Source organism: Gymnoscopelus braueri (assembly GCF_963280865.1).
Source record: "Gymnoscopelus braueri genome assembly, chromosome: 1".
Classification (NCBI taxonomy): domain Eukaryota; kingdom Metazoa; phylum Chordata; class Actinopteri; order Myctophiformes; family Myctophidae; genus Gymnoscopelus; species Gymnoscopelus braueri.
Window position 1 is genome coordinate 28,019,996 of NC_137603.1, and position 18,050 is coordinate 28,038,045.

General features: G+C 40.5%; 1 protein-coding gene across 2 annotated transcripts in view; it reads right to left on the bottom strand.

Moving 5' to 3' along the window:
- Positions 1 to 9,725: 9,725 nt before the first annotated feature.
- Positions 9,726 to 18,050, bottom strand: part of galnt18b (UDP-N-acetyl-alpha-D-galactosamine:polypeptide N-acetylgalactosaminyltransferase 18b) — an 85,920-nt gene continuing 77,595 nt past the window's right edge. For both annotated transcript variants that reach the window (XM_080429542.1, XM_080429543.1), the window contains exons 10-11: positions 14,749 to 14,913; positions 9,726 to 10,649 (exon numbers count right to left, since the gene is read on the bottom strand). In XM_080429542.1, coding sequence (XP_080285668.1) covers positions 10,503 to 10,649; positions 14,749 to 14,913 — 312 coding nt within the window. In that variant the 3' untranslated portion in view covers positions 9,726 to 10,502. The remainder of the gene's footprint in view (positions 10,650 to 14,748; positions 14,914 to 18,050) is intronic.

The window sequence follows — 18,050 nt, forward strand, 5'->3', positions numbered from 1 at the left end:
AAGACAATTATCTCGGTCTCATCTCTGATTAGTTGGAGACAATTTGGCCGTATCCAGTCATTGATTTGTTTGATGCAGTGACACAAAGATTCAACAAGACAATAGTCGCACTCAGGTATAATAAGAATAGACCACAAATATATATATACCACAAAAAATATATGACATTCTTGCATTCTTGGTTCCAAAGCTCTCTAACCCACTATCTGACCACATCACTGCCGCCAGACACGCTAGGCAAGCGATACCTATGTTCAGTTGTGTAAAGTAAATAGGTACATTTACTAAGTACTGTACTTAAAGGTATCATGACATTCATTTTCACTTTTTTTATTTTCAATGTTTTATTTGGGGTTTTATGACCTCAATTACACCCAAAAAACCTGAACTTAAAACATTCAGTGGATTTTCTGTGGTCTGGGGTTTTCTGAATAATTAGGCTGAAAAGTAATCTGAGCTTGGCCCTTCGACAGTGAGGTCACTGTCGAATAATCCCGCCCACTCTCCTCCTCGCCCCTCCCCTCCCCTATCCTTTCCTTTGGGGGGGGCGGAGCAGAGGCGATGATTGACAGGCAAAATCCCTCACCAGCGACACCCGCAGGCAAAGATTTCTTTTTTCATTGCAGTTGAAAAGGCTTTAGAAATGTGAGAGAAAAACACCTGCCATTGATCACTGGAATGGAATTTTCACTTAAAACTTTTTGTACACTTTTGAAGGACCAGGACAAAGACTTTGAATGTGGTGTAAAAGTGAATGTCATTAAACCTTTAAGTACAATTTTGAGGTACAAGCTCACACTGCATGGAGATGTGACACATTGTGAGCTTGTATATCTGCTATTTGCAAAATATTTATATACATCCTATCTTACAATTGGGAATCGTGCGCATGCGCAACCTGTGCCTCGCCTGTGCCTCGGTCGGCCGGCCGTGCCTGGTCCTGGCAACCGTACCAAGCCGAGTGCAGCCGACAAGAGTCGAGCGAAAACGAGGCGCCCGCCATTGAAAACGCCGCCAGCCTACTACACGACAGCCTCGCGCCCGTGTCTGTCGAGTAAAAACCGTGCATCAACTGTGTGTTGTCACACGCCACTTAATGCAAGTACATTCACGCCTTTAGAGCCTCCATCTAAGTCTGGGGAAGAGCATTTCAGCCTTACTGTGGGTGACCTACGGGGAGCTAACGCTAACAGCCTTGAGCTACACACAAACACACACGCACCATACATACATAGCTGTATATACAACCCTCGTAGACGTATTTATGATTCTGACGTCTTCAATCTACGAGAGTTGTAGGGTTCACGCCCCATGGAGACCTGGACTTTCTGCACTATGCCCCGTAGACACTCCAAACATGTACAAATGTGAAAATAAAGGTGCTTACCCCCAAGCCCCAAATGTTAACTGGCTCTACGGGGTAGTAGTTTAATGTAATAATCCATATCTTTCAATAAATAAGTGTTTTAATGCCGTCTGTGGCCGAACGCCATTTTTTCACCCTCGTTTACTTCCTGTTTACATTTAGTGTAATTCCGGTTTCCACCGGATGCGCCCCGTCACTACCCGTCACTACCGCCCATTGGGAACTTCCGACAGAATCGACCACAGACGGCATTAAAACACTTATTTATTGAAAGATATGGATTATTACATTAAACTACTTTTGTAATTTTGTAACCCCAAAATAAGCGAGCCCTCACTAGAGCCCTGTGCGCGGCTAGGGGGCCGGGCGCCCGTAGGGCGCCCGGACCTCTAGTTTTATACATTTGAAAACTTGTGAAATGGGACATTCTGCATAATGAGTACTTTCTACTTTTGGTACTTTAAGAACTTTTGATACCAATACTTTTGTGCTTTTACTCAAGCACATTTTGATTACCAGACTTTTACTTGAAGTATTTGTACGTTGCAGTATTGATACTGCAACGTTTGAAACTTAAGTAATAATGTGGAGTAATTTTTCCACCACTGCCTATGCTTCAAAAGTCATAGGACTACTAGACTATGGAACAGTTTCTACCAGTCAACTATCAGTCTTGGCGACAGGCTGTAACACAGACATTATCATTTTATGTATATGAATATGGATATACTTACATGTTTGATATCTGCTGTTAAGTGATGTCTCTCACTTGCAAAAGAGACTGTGATAATCTGCCTCATTTGTAGGCACGCACAAACCTGTCTACTTCATATTGTTGTTCTGTAACTGCTAATTGTTGGAGCTTGTACAGAAAAGCATTTGCACCCACTATTTTACACCTGTAAACTTGTGAGGTGACAATAAACTTATATTAAAGTAAAATAACCACAACCAGCTCTTCCTCATCGCACTTGCGCTATCCATATAGGCCTGGACTATTTGGAGCGTTGCGTCATGATTCAAGGAATCATTGTTTTGTATAACCTACGGGTCAAGAGTTATAGGCCAAAACGTAAAATGGCCTGTTATAGCACCACCATGAGGTCAATTGGAGGTTCTTCCTTGGCCTACTGGGAGTGTGTGTGTAAAGTTTCACTCCGATCGGTCCAGCGATGCCCGAGATTAGCAGCTCACAGACAGACAGACAGACAGACAGACAAACAGATGTGACAGATGTGAAAACATGATTCCTGCCCATGGCCGTTCTGGGCGGGCAGAGACAATTAAGACACACATGTAAAGGTATATGGAAATAAACATGGATAAAAGAGACAATAAAAACTATTTAAAGGCCTTGATATAAAAGTCGTTTTTCAGAAGTTATATAAAAGATGACACTGAGTTTGCTAGTAGCCTTAAATCCTTAGGTAGGCCGTTCCAGAGCCCAGGTGCCCGTACCGCGAAACCCCATCACCCCAGGTGATGAAGCAAGTTTTAGGAGCAACCTCAGTTGGAGCCCTACTGTATCTGAGGATCTAAGACTCCACTGAAGCTCATACGGGTTCAACATAATATAAAATGTAACTGGAGCCTGGCCTTGCATTTAAAAGACATCAGTAAAATTTTGAAATCAATTCTGAAACTCAGCGGCAACCAGTGAAGAGAAGCTAGGATGGGTGTAATATGGTCGCCTATCTTATAATTGGTATAATATACAGTAGTGGCAGAATTTTACACCAGTTGAAGACGGTAGCCTTTTTACTGAGCCCAGAGTACAGGGAATTGCAGTAATCTAAGCGTGACGAAATGAAAGCATGAACGACCTTTGGCTTGGAGTACCATACTGTAATTTTAGTCAAAGTAAAAGTCACACAGTTTTCACAAGTGTGCATGAGTGTGAGGTTTTCCCTCAACTTTTCGACATGAATGCTAATTGAGTTTGTTATATCTCTGGTAATAACGAGATGTCAAAATTACACTGCCCTGGTCCTTTAAGTCTGAGACTGGATGGCACACAGATTCAATAAGTGGCTCTTATGCTGGTCAGTAAGAGGTCTCACAGGCACCATTCAATAGCTTTAGCAAAGTGTAACGGAAGCAGAAATGGTTCTAGAGGCAGGCCGTAAATTGACAGCCCAAATTTAATTAGAACACAGCCGTGGATCCATTGGAGTAGACTCTGAATGAATACAGAGCATGGGTTGACGGAGGATTAGTCATTTGGCTTGCCTTGAGCCACTGTGCACTGTACAAATATACTTGTGTGTGTATGAGTAAAGCATGTTGGTTTTGTGTTCCTGGGTGAGGCGTAATGCTACTACACAGCAGAGTGTAAGTGTGTGTGTGTGTGTGTGTGTGTGTGCGTGTGCGTGCATGCGTGTGTGTGTGTGTATGTATGTATGGTAGAGGGCAAAACTAGTGCCTTATTTCATAATGGAATGTGAAGGCTAGTGCTGAGTCGTAGTCGACAGGCTCACACCTTCTACCTGAGGTGTAAGGCACATGGTGACACCAATTAACACTAGGGTTTAGTTGATGGCTTCTTCTGACTTATTAGATCCTTAGTTTCCTACCTAGACAGACAGACAGACAGACAGACAGACAGACAGACAGACAGACAGACAGACAGACAGACAGACAGACAGACAGACAGACAGACAGACAGACAGACAGACAGACAGACAGACAGACAGACAGACAGACAGACAGACAGACAGACACACAGACAGACAGACAGACAGACACACACACATAGATAGTGTTCCATTTGTACACTCTTCAGAGTTAAATTAACACTATGGAGTTGACTGTGTATCTGTCTCTGATGTTGATGGTGTAGGTGTGTGACAGACACAGAAATGTGTAATATCCAGCTTCAATACTCTCACCAGCTGCAGATAGAAACAAATAAGCTTATGCATCAATCAGGGGAAGACAGACGATGTCAGTGGTTATAAGTCAAAGCAGATCCAATTTTTCGTTATGGTTGAAAGTCTATCTATTACGATTTTGTCTTAAACGAACAAAAGTAGGCCCAAAAAAAGATACAATATAATCGGAAATCTCTCTCCACCGTATAATTTTAATATTTTATTCATTTAGTTGACACATAGATCACATCGCATGTAAGGAAATATGAGATATTTCTAATACATTCCCCTTTTCATACAGTGCATGCCATGGCATTCGAATGTGCTTTTAAAAGGTAATTTTGGGTGTAGGGGAGATTAGATTCATGTTCACCTATATGGCGTGATGCCTGGCTGGAGGTATCTGAAAATATGCAGCGTAGGACTTGTGACTATGGCAACACCAGCAAGTATTTGAGACCAGAGCATTGCTTTGATACGCTCTGAGAAAATAATTAAACGTGACATTTAACCACAAATTGAGTGTTTCACAGTGCAGTGAACATATATTTCACACCCACATACACATGTTGTTTTACTATTGTTCTACAAAATCTGTTTTCCCATTACTGTAAATTGTTCTCTACATCTCTATTGAGTTGCCAAACGGAATCAGTGAAGAAAAGCTTCATCTTTGGTACAGTTTTTTAGATTTCATTTTCAAAAGACAAATTTCTCTCTCTACACAGTAGCCTAAAATCCTGAGTGTTAATTCAGCCCAGAGAGCATACAAATGTAACCAAAGGGACCTGCATACATTTGGTTACATTTGTACACTATCTTGAGTTAAAGGAACAATCAGGATTTACTTGTGTGTGGGCCTAATATTATTCCCTGTAGTCAGAGAGTGTAGGAATGTAACCGAATAGACCCGTGGGGGTCCATTTGGTTACATTTGTACACTCTCTGAGATAAAGTAACACTCAGTATTTTACTGTGTATGCCAAGGCTATTCCCAGCTTGTGTCTTCCAGTGTTAGCTCTGCTTTCTCTGCTCCGCACACCTGCAGCAGCAGAGCGAGCGAGCGAACAGACAGCCCGTCCTCACAGGATCCAAGGATCCGTTCAGAGATTCTGCACTTCTGACGAGCTGCTTATTCTAGCCATATGGTTTTCAAAACTCTCCTGACTCCCTCCATCCCACCGAGCTTATTTCTTTCTGCCAAGAGCACATCTCCATCCGCTCAGTTCTGTCTCCCCGGTGTCGGGCACAGAGAATAATGTGACAATGCATGTTAATGTTTCTCTCATTGCCTTTCTCCCGAGAGGCAGACTCCTCAATTATTGATCGTCATGGGACCGGCTAACACAGGCACGAGACAAACATGGCAATGAAAAAAAGAAAAAAGAAAACTCCAAATAACGGTAGGTTGCTATAAGGCCAACAACGACTAATACAAAATTAAAGATAAATAAAAATAATAATAATTATTATTATTATGATTTTTTTTTATTATTAAAGGTAAGTGATTTTTCTTTGTTAAAATAAGTGTTAAACACTGTAGCTCTATGTTCTGATAGTAATCATTGCTAGAGTGTTTATTCAGTAACAGGGGTCTCCCCATCTCTCAGGCTCTTTATTGAAATATTTCAAAATCTTCAGGTTGGGATACCAATTTCCTCCTATCAGGAGACAGATCTCATACAGTATACAAGATAAATGTGTAGAAGTGAAATTGGAAGTGATAAAACAAAACAATGAGCAGACAAATTCGGAACTGGAACACTATAGAACTTTGTGTCCCACTTGAAAATGTATTTTCTGTTTACTAAAGAGCTGGAGAGACTGGGAGACTCCTGAACAAACATTCTATGAATACTATCAGAATATAGAGCTTTAACCTTTTAACAAAAGCCAAAATAAATCACTTACAGTACCTTTAAATTACATTGCACTTTTCACAGTAATGAGAACTTCTTTACACCAAAAGAGAACCAATCAGGAACAACACAAAATCATGGCAAACAATATGCATATTATATAATATTATAATATACATGTATAAAAAGGAACATACCGGTATGAAACAAGAATGCACTCAGTAGATTGTCTCCACCAACTTGGGGGCACCAACGCTCATTTGAAAGTCTGGCCTAATGGTTCCACTAGAGGAAAGGTCACAGAGTCGCCTTTATCAAGAGGTTTCTTGGGAGCATGGATGTGCACAGCTAATTTAATAACAATCCAACCATTACTTTTTGAGGTGTGTTGGTTACAGACAGACAAGCAAAATGGGGTGAAAATATAACATTATAGGCAAATGTAAAGAGGAAGAAAGAGGCTGCATGGCTATAAGTTGAATGCCAAACTCCTGAGAAAATAACTGTCAAATTATACAGTGGGTCTTTGATCTCACAACCCCCCTAAAATCCCATTGAAATGCATTAAGGGGCTGTAACTGATGAAGGAAAATATAAATATAAAAACTATAGTCGTTACTGTCAAGCTATCAAACTTACAACCAAAGACAAGCATGGGGTGTATTGGTAGCTACTCTATGTTTATTAAGACTTTGATGTCTACCATTGACTGTGAGTCAATTGCATTCACAAAGTGTTGTGTTTGAATTGTAATGGCTATTCTGAACTTCTTAACTCTTGCCTCTGACACATACCCCCCATATTATAACAAGAAAAAACAACCTAAAACTAATACTGAAACTAATAAACTAAACTAGTCTAAAACTTAACATTTCTAAACAGCTTGAAACTGAAGCAAGCAAACTCACACTGTAAACAAACTGAATTGAACATAAAAATTAAAACTATAGAAAAAGTGCTCCTCGAAGCACAGGTCTCCGCCAGGTCAGGTAGGTTATTGTGGGCCAGAAATGTTCGGAATTCACCAATCAGGACGGAATATAAAAAATCGGACGGAACCATCTTGATCACTTGACTATAGAGATAATGTGCACTGATTTGCATGATGTTTGGACAAAATTTGTAGGAGTAATATAAAAAAGGCCTCCTGGTGGCGCTATAAAAGGCTAATGAGAAAAATGTAGGGCAGATGTTTTTCCTTGGCCTCTAGGGAGTATGTGTGCAAAATTTCACGCAGATCGGTGCAGTTATAGTTAAAAATCACACCCAGTGTGAAGTGGGCGGTGTGGTCATCACAGTGGTCATCATAGTGATGGAAGCTCACTTAAAAAAAAGAAAATATTTTTTGAAGTGCATAATCCTATTTATAGGTTATTAATGTCATCATGTGTCTCGCTAGCCAATCACAGTGCTGAATAGAGTCAGCCAATAGAGTCAGCCAATCACAGTACAGCTAGGGGTGTACTAATGAGCCAATCACAATACAGCTAATGAGGTGTCCCAACCCCACTTATAGGGGCGGCTACACCGCCCAAAAAACGCAAATCAGCCTTTTATAGCGCCACCATGAGGCTGATTTGAAACTTTCCATGTGGCATTTCTTCCTCGGCCTAGTGGGAATGTGCGTGTGAAATTTCACAGAAATCGCAAGCTGCGTTCATGATTTCAGGCATTTAGTTCAAAACGGACCAATCCTGCCAACTTTGGAAGCCAACCTTAGCCAATCAGGATGGAATATGAAAAATCAGACAGATCCGTGTTGATCACATGACTATGTTGGCGTGATGTTTGGATAAAATCTGAGTAATATCAAAAAATGGGTTTCGCACAAATCGGCCTCTTGGTGGGGCTATAACAGGGCCATGTAAAAAAAGCAGAGGTTCTGAATTGGCATCCAGGGAGTGTGTGTGCACAGTTTCGCAGCGACCGGGCCAACGGTGCCGGAGATTAGCTGTTCACAGACAGATGGACACACGGACGGACGGACACACGGACGGACGGACAGACAGGGGGTAAAACATACTCTCTCGCCATGCTTTTCGGCCTGGCGGAGACAATAAAGCAGGAATAAATGGTCCCGGGTGCAAAACTGTGATAACTCTGACCAGCAAGTAATCGGAGATGGAGGTCAACCCTGCCCTTCTAATTTGGCATGAATTTGGAATTTGTGTTTTCATAATTTACAATGTAATATGGCTACTGTGAATATGATATATATATATATTTTTTAATATGAATCTCTTTGTAAATGTCAAGTCTAATGTAAAAGAATCGGTAAAAAATGTGTGCAGACATAAATATCCATATTTCATATATTAAGATGTGTTGACGTGCAGGCCTAAGAATGGAAGTGGGTTTCCTATGTATATTTAATGGCATGGTTTGCCTGGGCCTGCTTGTACAGTATGTGAATGATAATGAGGACTGACAGATCGAAAACAGACTGTAGCGCGGTCTGTTTTCAACATGTCACTGTGCCACTCCCTTTCTCCCTTGGTACATACAGCAGTTACAACAGAAATAAGATCCTGATGAACACTTAACCACTTAGACCCTGTACACTGTACTTTGTTGACTGGGGTCCCCCAGGGGTCTTTTTTTCCTTCTACACCAAATCTCTTTGCCGACAACAGCCACTCTACAAAGTTGTAGATCAGCTATTTTCGGTGAATGTTGGTGCATTTTTGGCAAATGGTCGCCTACTTGGCTATGGGTTAGGATTCATGCTAGGGTTCATGTGTTTAAGAGTTGATAGGCGTTGGCCTGGTTGGTTGCCGATGCTCAAATTATAAATCCATAAAATATTTTTTCAGCTGAAGATGTAATTCCTTAGTTTTCCCTTTGTTTGCACCACTTGGGGACTACAGTATGTATCAAGCAAGTCCTCCTGCATTTTTAGGAGGGACGGGGCGGCGGTGGCTCAGGGGTAGAGTGGCCGGGTAGAGTGAACTGGTAAACCGCAGGGTTCCCAGTTTGATCCCGGGCTGGGGCGCTCCCCTAGAGTTAGTGTCGAAGCGTCCTTGAGCAAGACGCTGAACCCCTAATTGCTCCCGATGAGCAGGTTGGTGCCTTGCATGGTTTCCGCCGCCATCGGTGTATGAATGTGTGTGTGAATGGGTTAATGGCACAATCAATGTAAAGCGCTTCGGATAGAAGCGCTATATAAATGCACCATTTACCATTTTACTGTATTATCTCTTTTTGTTTTGTTTTCCATTCCTTGTCTATTGCACAGCAATTTGAACATGCTACAGTACCAAGCATTTCAGTGCAAGATGTAGTATATAAAGTATAACTTTTATGTTACAAACTCAATAATACGTCATGTTTATGAATCTCTACCTTCACTCTAACTCAGTGTGTGTGAATGTGCTTATGTGCATAGTCTTCTGCACACATGCACATGTATCTGTGTGTGTGTGTGTGTGTGTGTGTGTGTGTGTGTGTGTGTGCGCGTGCCGAGCATGTGCGTGTGTGTATGCGTATGAGTGAATGTGCATGAATTCCTGTAAAAAATCGATTAGTAGTGGACTCAAGATATGGATCATTTCAGCTTTTTAAGAAAACAAAACAAAAACATACGTAAACCTACACACATAAATAGAAAGACACTTCAATCCTCTCATCTCCATCAGTTATTTGACTTTTATTTATAATAAATATCTGGAATATTTACATTTAGAAAATTATCCATTATTTTTAGATACTAATGGGTTGGCATTTTCTCAAAACTGTACAACTCAATCGCATAATAAACTACAAACCTGAGACACTAGAATGAAAATGATTACAGCAGGAAACAGCTCATAACGTTTGCTACATAGTAGCCACTGTGAACAAAGTACAAAAACAAACCTATTGGACCCAATACAACTTTCAAGTCAACCAAAAAACGGACTATACTTATCACAAAATATACTAAATATACGGCATTGTCAAATCTGGCAATGCAATTTAACAGCCAGCGATGACTGTGCTCATCCTGTAGGCAAAACAAAATGTTTAACATTTATTATGTGATGTCAACGTATTATCAGAAGACATCATGGTGCTAAAAATGACTTCAACCATGCACTGTTTAGTTTCCCTCTCACACTCCTCTCGCTTCTCTTTACACACATAAATATGCCAGGCACACACACACACACACACACACACGCACAAGCTCACACTCTCAAAACACGAATGCACACACACGCACGCACACACGCACACGCACGCGCGCACACACACACACACACACACACACACACACACACACACACACACACACACACACACACACACACACACACACACACACACACACACACACACACACACACACACACACACACACACACACACACACACCTCAGCTGCTGACTCTGGTCCAGTGTGCTATCCAGTGTACATTGCAAGGCTCCATCATAGTGAACTGCTGAGCAGTGTATTAGTGATAGACCAATTCTGTCCAGTGCATTTCTGGAGAGCCAGCTGGTATCCAAACTCGCTGTCAGTGTTCACCACCAGCTCGAGGCATCGCTTTGACTTCTTGTTCTGAATGGATCCTCCCTGAAAGAAGACAAAAAGTAATCATGGATGGATCAAATTATAATGTGGCTCTCCCAGACAATGCTTTGTGTCGTCTTCTTCAAATCCGTACCATTGTGAACGGATATAGGGATGTGAGTCGCGAGAATCAAGAATCAAGGAGCTTATTTGTCACTCACTCATACAGGTACAAACTGTTGTGTTGTGCATGCTGCAAGACTGTGCTAACAACAATACAATACACAACAAGATAATGATAATAGTGGACTATAATGAAATACAATAAAATACAAAAATAAGAAAATAAAATAGGTTAAAGTACAGGTATTATAGGACTATGCTATTTTTTAAGAATGTTTACCTATAACGACATGCCCAAAATAAGGACGCCATGGTAAATGTGGTTAACAAGAACCCAAAGCTCAGTGACCTTTAGGTTGATTCTCCACAGTGACTTTGTTAAAAGGTCTACCTGATAGCATCGACGTGCTAATCTCCAGGAAAACAAACCACAACAATCTATTTGCCACTGCAGAGACACCCTCGCTGTAGGAAGCCAAGATTCTGAGATTGGCTGCACAGATTGCATCAAAAAGGAAGAAGATAAACAACATGTACTCCTCCCCACACATATCGTTGCTGTCGAGCAGAAACTGTGAATCTCCATATTTCACATTTCAATAGAGCAATGCACTGATATCAAAAAGAAAATTTACTTTTTCTATACTTACATTTGTACCTGTAAAATCAGGTACTTTTTAATACTTAAAGGACGACTTCACCCATTTTCAATCTGTCTTCATATATTTGGTACTCACTAATGCTCATTATAATATGGTACCATTTTTGTGTACTTGGTCTGTGTCTCAGAGGAGGGCTATGGGCAGTTCACAAACCCGCCACCAGTGACATCATCGGCGGGTTTGGTCATTTCAAACAAGATTTAAAACTTTTTATTTTATTCTTTATTAACGACGAGAACAATGGCTTCTATTATAGCATGCTAACTTTCCTTCAATTCCCCATCGATGATGTCACTGGTAGGTGGGTTAACTGCCCAAAGCCCTCCTCTGAGAGACAGAGTGAGTAGACAAAAGTACTCCAGTATTTTAACTTGAGTACAAATTTGACTGCGCAAATTTGACTTGTGGTTGAGTAATATTTGACCAGGAGTATCTATTCTTTGACTCAAGTACTGGGGGCTGAGCACTTTGCCCACAACTGGTCTGCAGCCAACTAGAGACTGAAACTACAGCAGACAACTAAACAAGTGAGTGGTCATCTGCAGTAATCTATACAACAACCTCTCAGAGAGAAGAGGTGAATATGCCTGCAGTCTCTGCTGTAGCAATGGTGGGATCTTTTTTAAATAGTGGCCATTATGATAACACATATCATTTGAAATCACATACTAACTAGAAGATTCAGAATGTAACACCTGGGACAGAATGAAGAAACGGAATGAAAATGAAAAAACGGTTTGATTTGTACTGACATCCAGAGCCTGTGGAGGGAAGAACAGAATACATAATTTAAGATGAAAACAATGTCCCGCGGTTGATGAGTGACAAACTTAATAGGACATGAAAATCCTGGTAGAGTCTAAATTGAGAGAGCACAAAGGCAGACAAACAAACATTCCAGCTTCTTCTGGCAAAATGGAGCAGGATTATTTTTTTCTTTAATTTGCAAAAGACAAGTAAACTTAGGGCAATAAGCCACCAATAGTCAATACTATGTGGAGAACCTAGTATAAATCTGCAATGCTCTGTCCAATAATGTGAGTGCAACATACAGTCAGAAAAAACAGATTAGAACGGTACCAAGGGAAGTCACATACAGTAGTAGAGCCTGATTCAGGATGACGTTCAGCAGATGCTCTTTTCCAGAGTGTCTTGTCAACATTTTGTCAACAGCACAGGTGCGACAAAGCAACTATGAACAAGTAAATAACATATCGTTGCTGTCGTGAGATACCTTGTATTAACTTTTTTTCATAAATGAATGTCCTATTTTATACTTTGTTTGCGTCGTCTTTCAAAAAATGTTCACCTATAACGACCTAAAAGAGGGACACCAGGATGAATGTGGTTAAGCCTGTGTGTGGGTTTGATAAATATTGTAGCAATGAAAAGTATTAACACAAGCTTGTGACTAAATAATAACTACACTGGATCCATTGGAACACAGGTTATTTTTTATATTTCCTGTAAAGTAACAGTATGAGACATTGAAGGTTTCCACCCGACAGCGACAATATCTAGCATATAGCCGGTGGCAAGTACAGTAAGTAAGTGGACGACAGGGTAAGAGGGACGGTTGGATGATTGGATTGTGCCCGTGTTAGGGTGGTGGAGAAAAGCTGGAAATGAGGTGGAGTCTGAAGAGGAGGGTTATCAATGGAGAATAGGTAGTCACTCTGCAGTCCTGACCTAAAGGAGGGAGGTCATTCCTCAGCTTGGGAGTCAGATGAGTCAGAAGAGACTAGGAGGTAATAGGAGGGGTGGCCACTGGCCATGCAGACCATTTAGAACCAGCTCCACTTGGTCTTCCATTATTTTCATCCGATCGTTTCTTTTCTATCTAATAATAGAAAACATAATTTTGGGTCTGTATGGCCCCTCAAAAGTGTTATCATGGAATATCAGTATGTGGAATTCTGCAACTATATGGACAAAAGGAAACCAAATGTTGCCTGCAAATGTAACCAGGGAGTGATGGCAGTTTATCTGGCTTATTTGAGTGTTTATTCTATATGTGCACTTCTGTGTCCCTAATGAATGCCAGAGTTGTACAATTATGCGGTTTCCATTTGAGAGAAGAGCGTTTCAGAAATGTTGCAGACATGCCATGAATAATTGAGCCCGTAGTCCAGTGTGGTTAAATGTCCCACCCTTCACTTGTTAAATTATAAAATACTACGTCAAGTAACCATTTAGACTGCCACACTTTTAAAATATGATACATAAAATATCAAGCAAACAAAACCTTTCACACTTGGGGTATTCTGTAGTACAACCACAGTCTTAAAACACATACACAGTTAAGCAGTGGCCTATTACATGACTGAAATAACAATGTACAGTGGAATGTAATATACCACCACAAATGAGCTGTTAAATAGCAATATACTGTAAGCTCCAATAGGTTCAATCTAATTGACTAGCGTGACATTTATATGGCTGACAGTATTGTATTTGCCTTTCCTAACAAACAGTGAGCAAATCAAAGCGAAGTCTCCAACCTCACAGTTTTGTGCTGTGGCTGTTGCTATGGTAAAATCGCAACCAATGACAACGGAGGCTTGTCTCCTAATAACAAGAGAGAATCGTTATGATTTATTTACTCTTCATTTTGTGGGTTTGCAGGAATGTGGAGAACTCTTTGACCCATGAGAGTCCCTTTCAGTTTGTGTGCCCCATGTCAGCCCTTTTAATGAGGGAAGCTCAGCCAGGTCAAGCAGCCAGTCAGGCACAGTTGTCCTTACAGCCTCATTTGCAAATGACCACATTTTATGGTTGCAAATAACGACTCTAAAACTGTGACCTTGTGTTTTCTGTATACCCCGTCGGGATGGGGTTTCCAAACGCCCCGAGTATGAGGTAAGAAAACAAGAACAAAATGACAAAAGTCATATTCTACCAGGTGCTCTGTGTGTGTGTGTGTGTGATTGTTTTCATAGACCTGATTACTTGTTTTTTGGATTGCTTGTTTCTCGCCAAACCTGGCAACATTGAATATGCGTCGGTAAACGCTAATAATGTTTTTTATATAAGTGGTGGCAACATTTTTAGACACCACACGGGTCTTCCCAACAATAGCGAAGATTGAAGTCAGTGTGAACATGGCCAATAATAACTTAATAGCCAAACTAGGTCTAATGAAGCACGCTAGCATTTAGGCTAACTGTGTTGCCTGAGGCAGCAGTGCAACTTGCACTGTCTGCAACTGTTGCAGTGTGAATGAGGGGAGCGGAGGGCGGTTACTGCGGAGGACGTAGTAACCGCCTGTTTGTAGACTCAGGCGCTCTTCGAGCACAGGTAAAAATGGCCACCATGTGGCAATGGTCAATGGTATGGGGTTGTGTTGTGTGCTTCTCTTGGTCAGTATGGTTTCTCACCTGAGTGAAGAGCCAGTGAAGCTTCATCCTTTTGGCTGCGGCGTAGCTGCACTCAATAAGACGTGGTCGGCTATTGACGTCCACCAGGCACTTGTTGTCATCATCGTCTATGGTAGGACTGAGGACCCCGATGTGTAAATGCTGAGTACTGGTGTAGTACACATTCTGGAACCACAGAAGAACATCCAGTACTGCAGTGTTCCTTTTGACAGCAATTTTTTTATTTAGTTTTAGTCACAGCCTTTTGAATAAATTTTTCTAGTCATATTTTAGTCTTCTAAAAATATTTAGTTTTAGTCTAGTTTTAGTCGACTATTTTATTCGACTAAATCAACAGTTGATTTTTGTTGACAAAAATGTATTTTGGCAGGTCTTGATGGCGTCGTAATGGCTGATTTTACACTTGGTTGCATGCTGAAAATAGTCGATCTACAAGCTCGTAGATCTGCTATTTTCTGAGCGCAACACCCGAGCGCAACCAAACATAACATTAATTGTCTTTTAGTTCTACTGTATCTCCCTCCACTAGTCCCTCCCTAACATTTTTGTCAAGTTTTTATTTGTTGACGAAATTGTCAATATATATAGTCTTAGTTTTAGTCATCACAGCTTAGTTTTTATTTAGTTTTCGTCAGTGAAAAAAGGTAGTCGACAAACATTTTAAGTCATAGTTTTAGACGACGAAATTAACACTGCTGCATTGTGCGGCAAATCCATCCCACCAGAAGGTGACATTTAGTAATGGCCCTGGTGTTTTATGCAGAGCTATGGGAAATGAATGAACTGACTGGTGGTGGGTTGTTTGAATGGATTTGATGTATTTTTTTATTATTTGTCTGTATTTTGGCAGCGGCATTACATATGGTCTGAGAAACCAACGGGTTGCTTTTGGGGTTTTGATATTCTTGAGATGGCCTTGACACATAGTAAGCCAATTTATTCAGCTATCGGGATTGAACTGCACAGGCAACGGCAGGATATGAAGTACAGTAAACAGCTCATTATTTATTTATGAATGGTGGATCTAAATTGACCAGTCAACAGGAAGTTGCTAATTGCTCACTGTGGTGTAATCATTAATATTTGCTTTTTCCAAGGGCACTTCTGTGCGTCATTAGACAACAAACCCTGATGATCACTTGAAGGAACAAAAGACAGGAAAATGTGTGTGGAAGGAACAGAATCAGCGTGTTTTGAGGTATGTGTGAGTTAGTCAGGTTCAGGTGTATTCAGATTCTAATGCTTGTACAGTATATGTCTTGTCCATAATGCTAATATGAAAAAAATAATGATACTTTGGAAGCAAAGTATCAGCTGGAGGGCTAGATGACCAGTCGATTGTGGGTTGGGGGATTAGAAGTGTGATTATACACTTAACTAGGGTTGCAACTATCAATAATTGTTTTAGTGACGATCGATACTTTTTCGATTAATCAAGTAATCAAGAAGTGCATTTATTTTATTTTTTTAATATAGAAACGAATTGATTAACAACTTAAGCCCTACTATATACTTTGTCATAGGTCGCGCAAAAATAGGTGTCGTGCACAAATAGTGAAAAGCTGATCTACAAGCTCTAGAAAAGAGAGAGAGCCGAGAAACCGTTAAAAACACAAAAACAGTTCATTTTCTTTCATTCTTTGATATTCTTAGAGAAGATTCACAAGGCAATTATATTTTCTAGTTTTCAGGATATGATGCAGACTTGCATCGATCATTTGGGTTTGTTTGAATGTGTGAAGTGTTCCGACAAGGCCAGTGTCTGCAAGCTTTTACAGCTTATTTGAGGTTCTTATTACAGATGTCTCTCCAGTTTTAATTTGCACGGTGGCATAAACATCAATGCAGGTGCAATGAGTATGAAGCATCTCTGCCAGATAATGTGACTGTAAGCTTTTTGTCTCACTATATACGATTGGACCACTTTACACCTGTCAGAGCAAGGCTATAGAAGAAACCAATCTCCTCAGGCATAATAGGATCTAGGGATCAATAAGAGTTTAAAGGAAGCAACGGCAAGAGAAAGTAAACAACATATAAGGTGTGCCAATAACTGAGGAAAGTGGTTTAATTGGAAATAATACAACAATTGCTTTGAAATCAATGTCCCCAAAGGTAAAAACCCAGAATTCTGCTTTTTAAAACAGCGTGAATGTGTGATGACAGTGACACATAATGATCTACAGTAAGCCGAGATCAATCTGTCAGCATGACCCAGATAGAGTGTAGGGGGATACGTCTTGTTATCAACTCCACTGAGCCCCCAGAATCAGCAGCTCATGTTTATCACGTTAACGTAGACCTTTTCCAATTATGGATTTAAGTGCAAGTGAAGTACACTGAATAAAGAAAAGCTTTGCATACCATTTACAGAAATGCAATGCATTCTATTCACTGAAAATCAATAAGAAATGGACTATCTTCAATAAAAAAAATACGTTGAAAACTAAAAGGTGGAAAACAAATAGGGCACTTTGTTCTATTAAATAATAGAACGCGCGCGCACACACACACACACACACACACACACACACACACACACACACACACACACACACACACACACACACACACACACACACACACACACACACACACACGCTTTGTCTCCTTTGTGTTGCATGGAACCAAATCCCTGAAAGATCCAATTCCGTCGTCTTGAGAAAGGTGTTTGTGAGCGAAACGGCTGCCTTCTTTTTTTTTAAATAAATCAATGCAGAGGTCAAAAGTGTGTGCAGGAATTGACTTTTTTCTTTTGTAAAGGAATTCTGTCGTTATCGACTCACCCCTGTGACAGCTGAAAGATAAATAGAGTTTCTATGTCCATACAGCACACAAGGAGTTTGCCAGCAAAACTTTGTAGCAACTTTCTCCAAAACAACAGAAAGCAATGGCAACCTGGGCCATTGATAAGAGTTCCAAAAAGAGTTCTGAAGCAATGAAGCCACAAGGGTGTGTCCACAGTGACAAAATTGAGATTTATGGGTGAACTATTCCTTTAACTTCTTAAGCCCTGTACACTTCCTTGTATGACGAGTAGTGAAACTAGTTCACAATGCGTTGCACTGAGTTGTGAGCTTGTAGATCTGCTATTTTCAAAGATGTTGCCTATAATGGCCAAATTAGGGACACCAGGTTGAAAGTGGTTCTAAAATCGGCTTCTAAATCCTGACCTAGGTTTTCAAAAAAACGTCAGATTTTAATGAAAAAAACATATATATGTTGCTTGCTATATATATAGCAATGCTACAAAAATGAGTTCCCGGATTGAAAGGTATAACAACCAATTGGGGTTCCCGGTT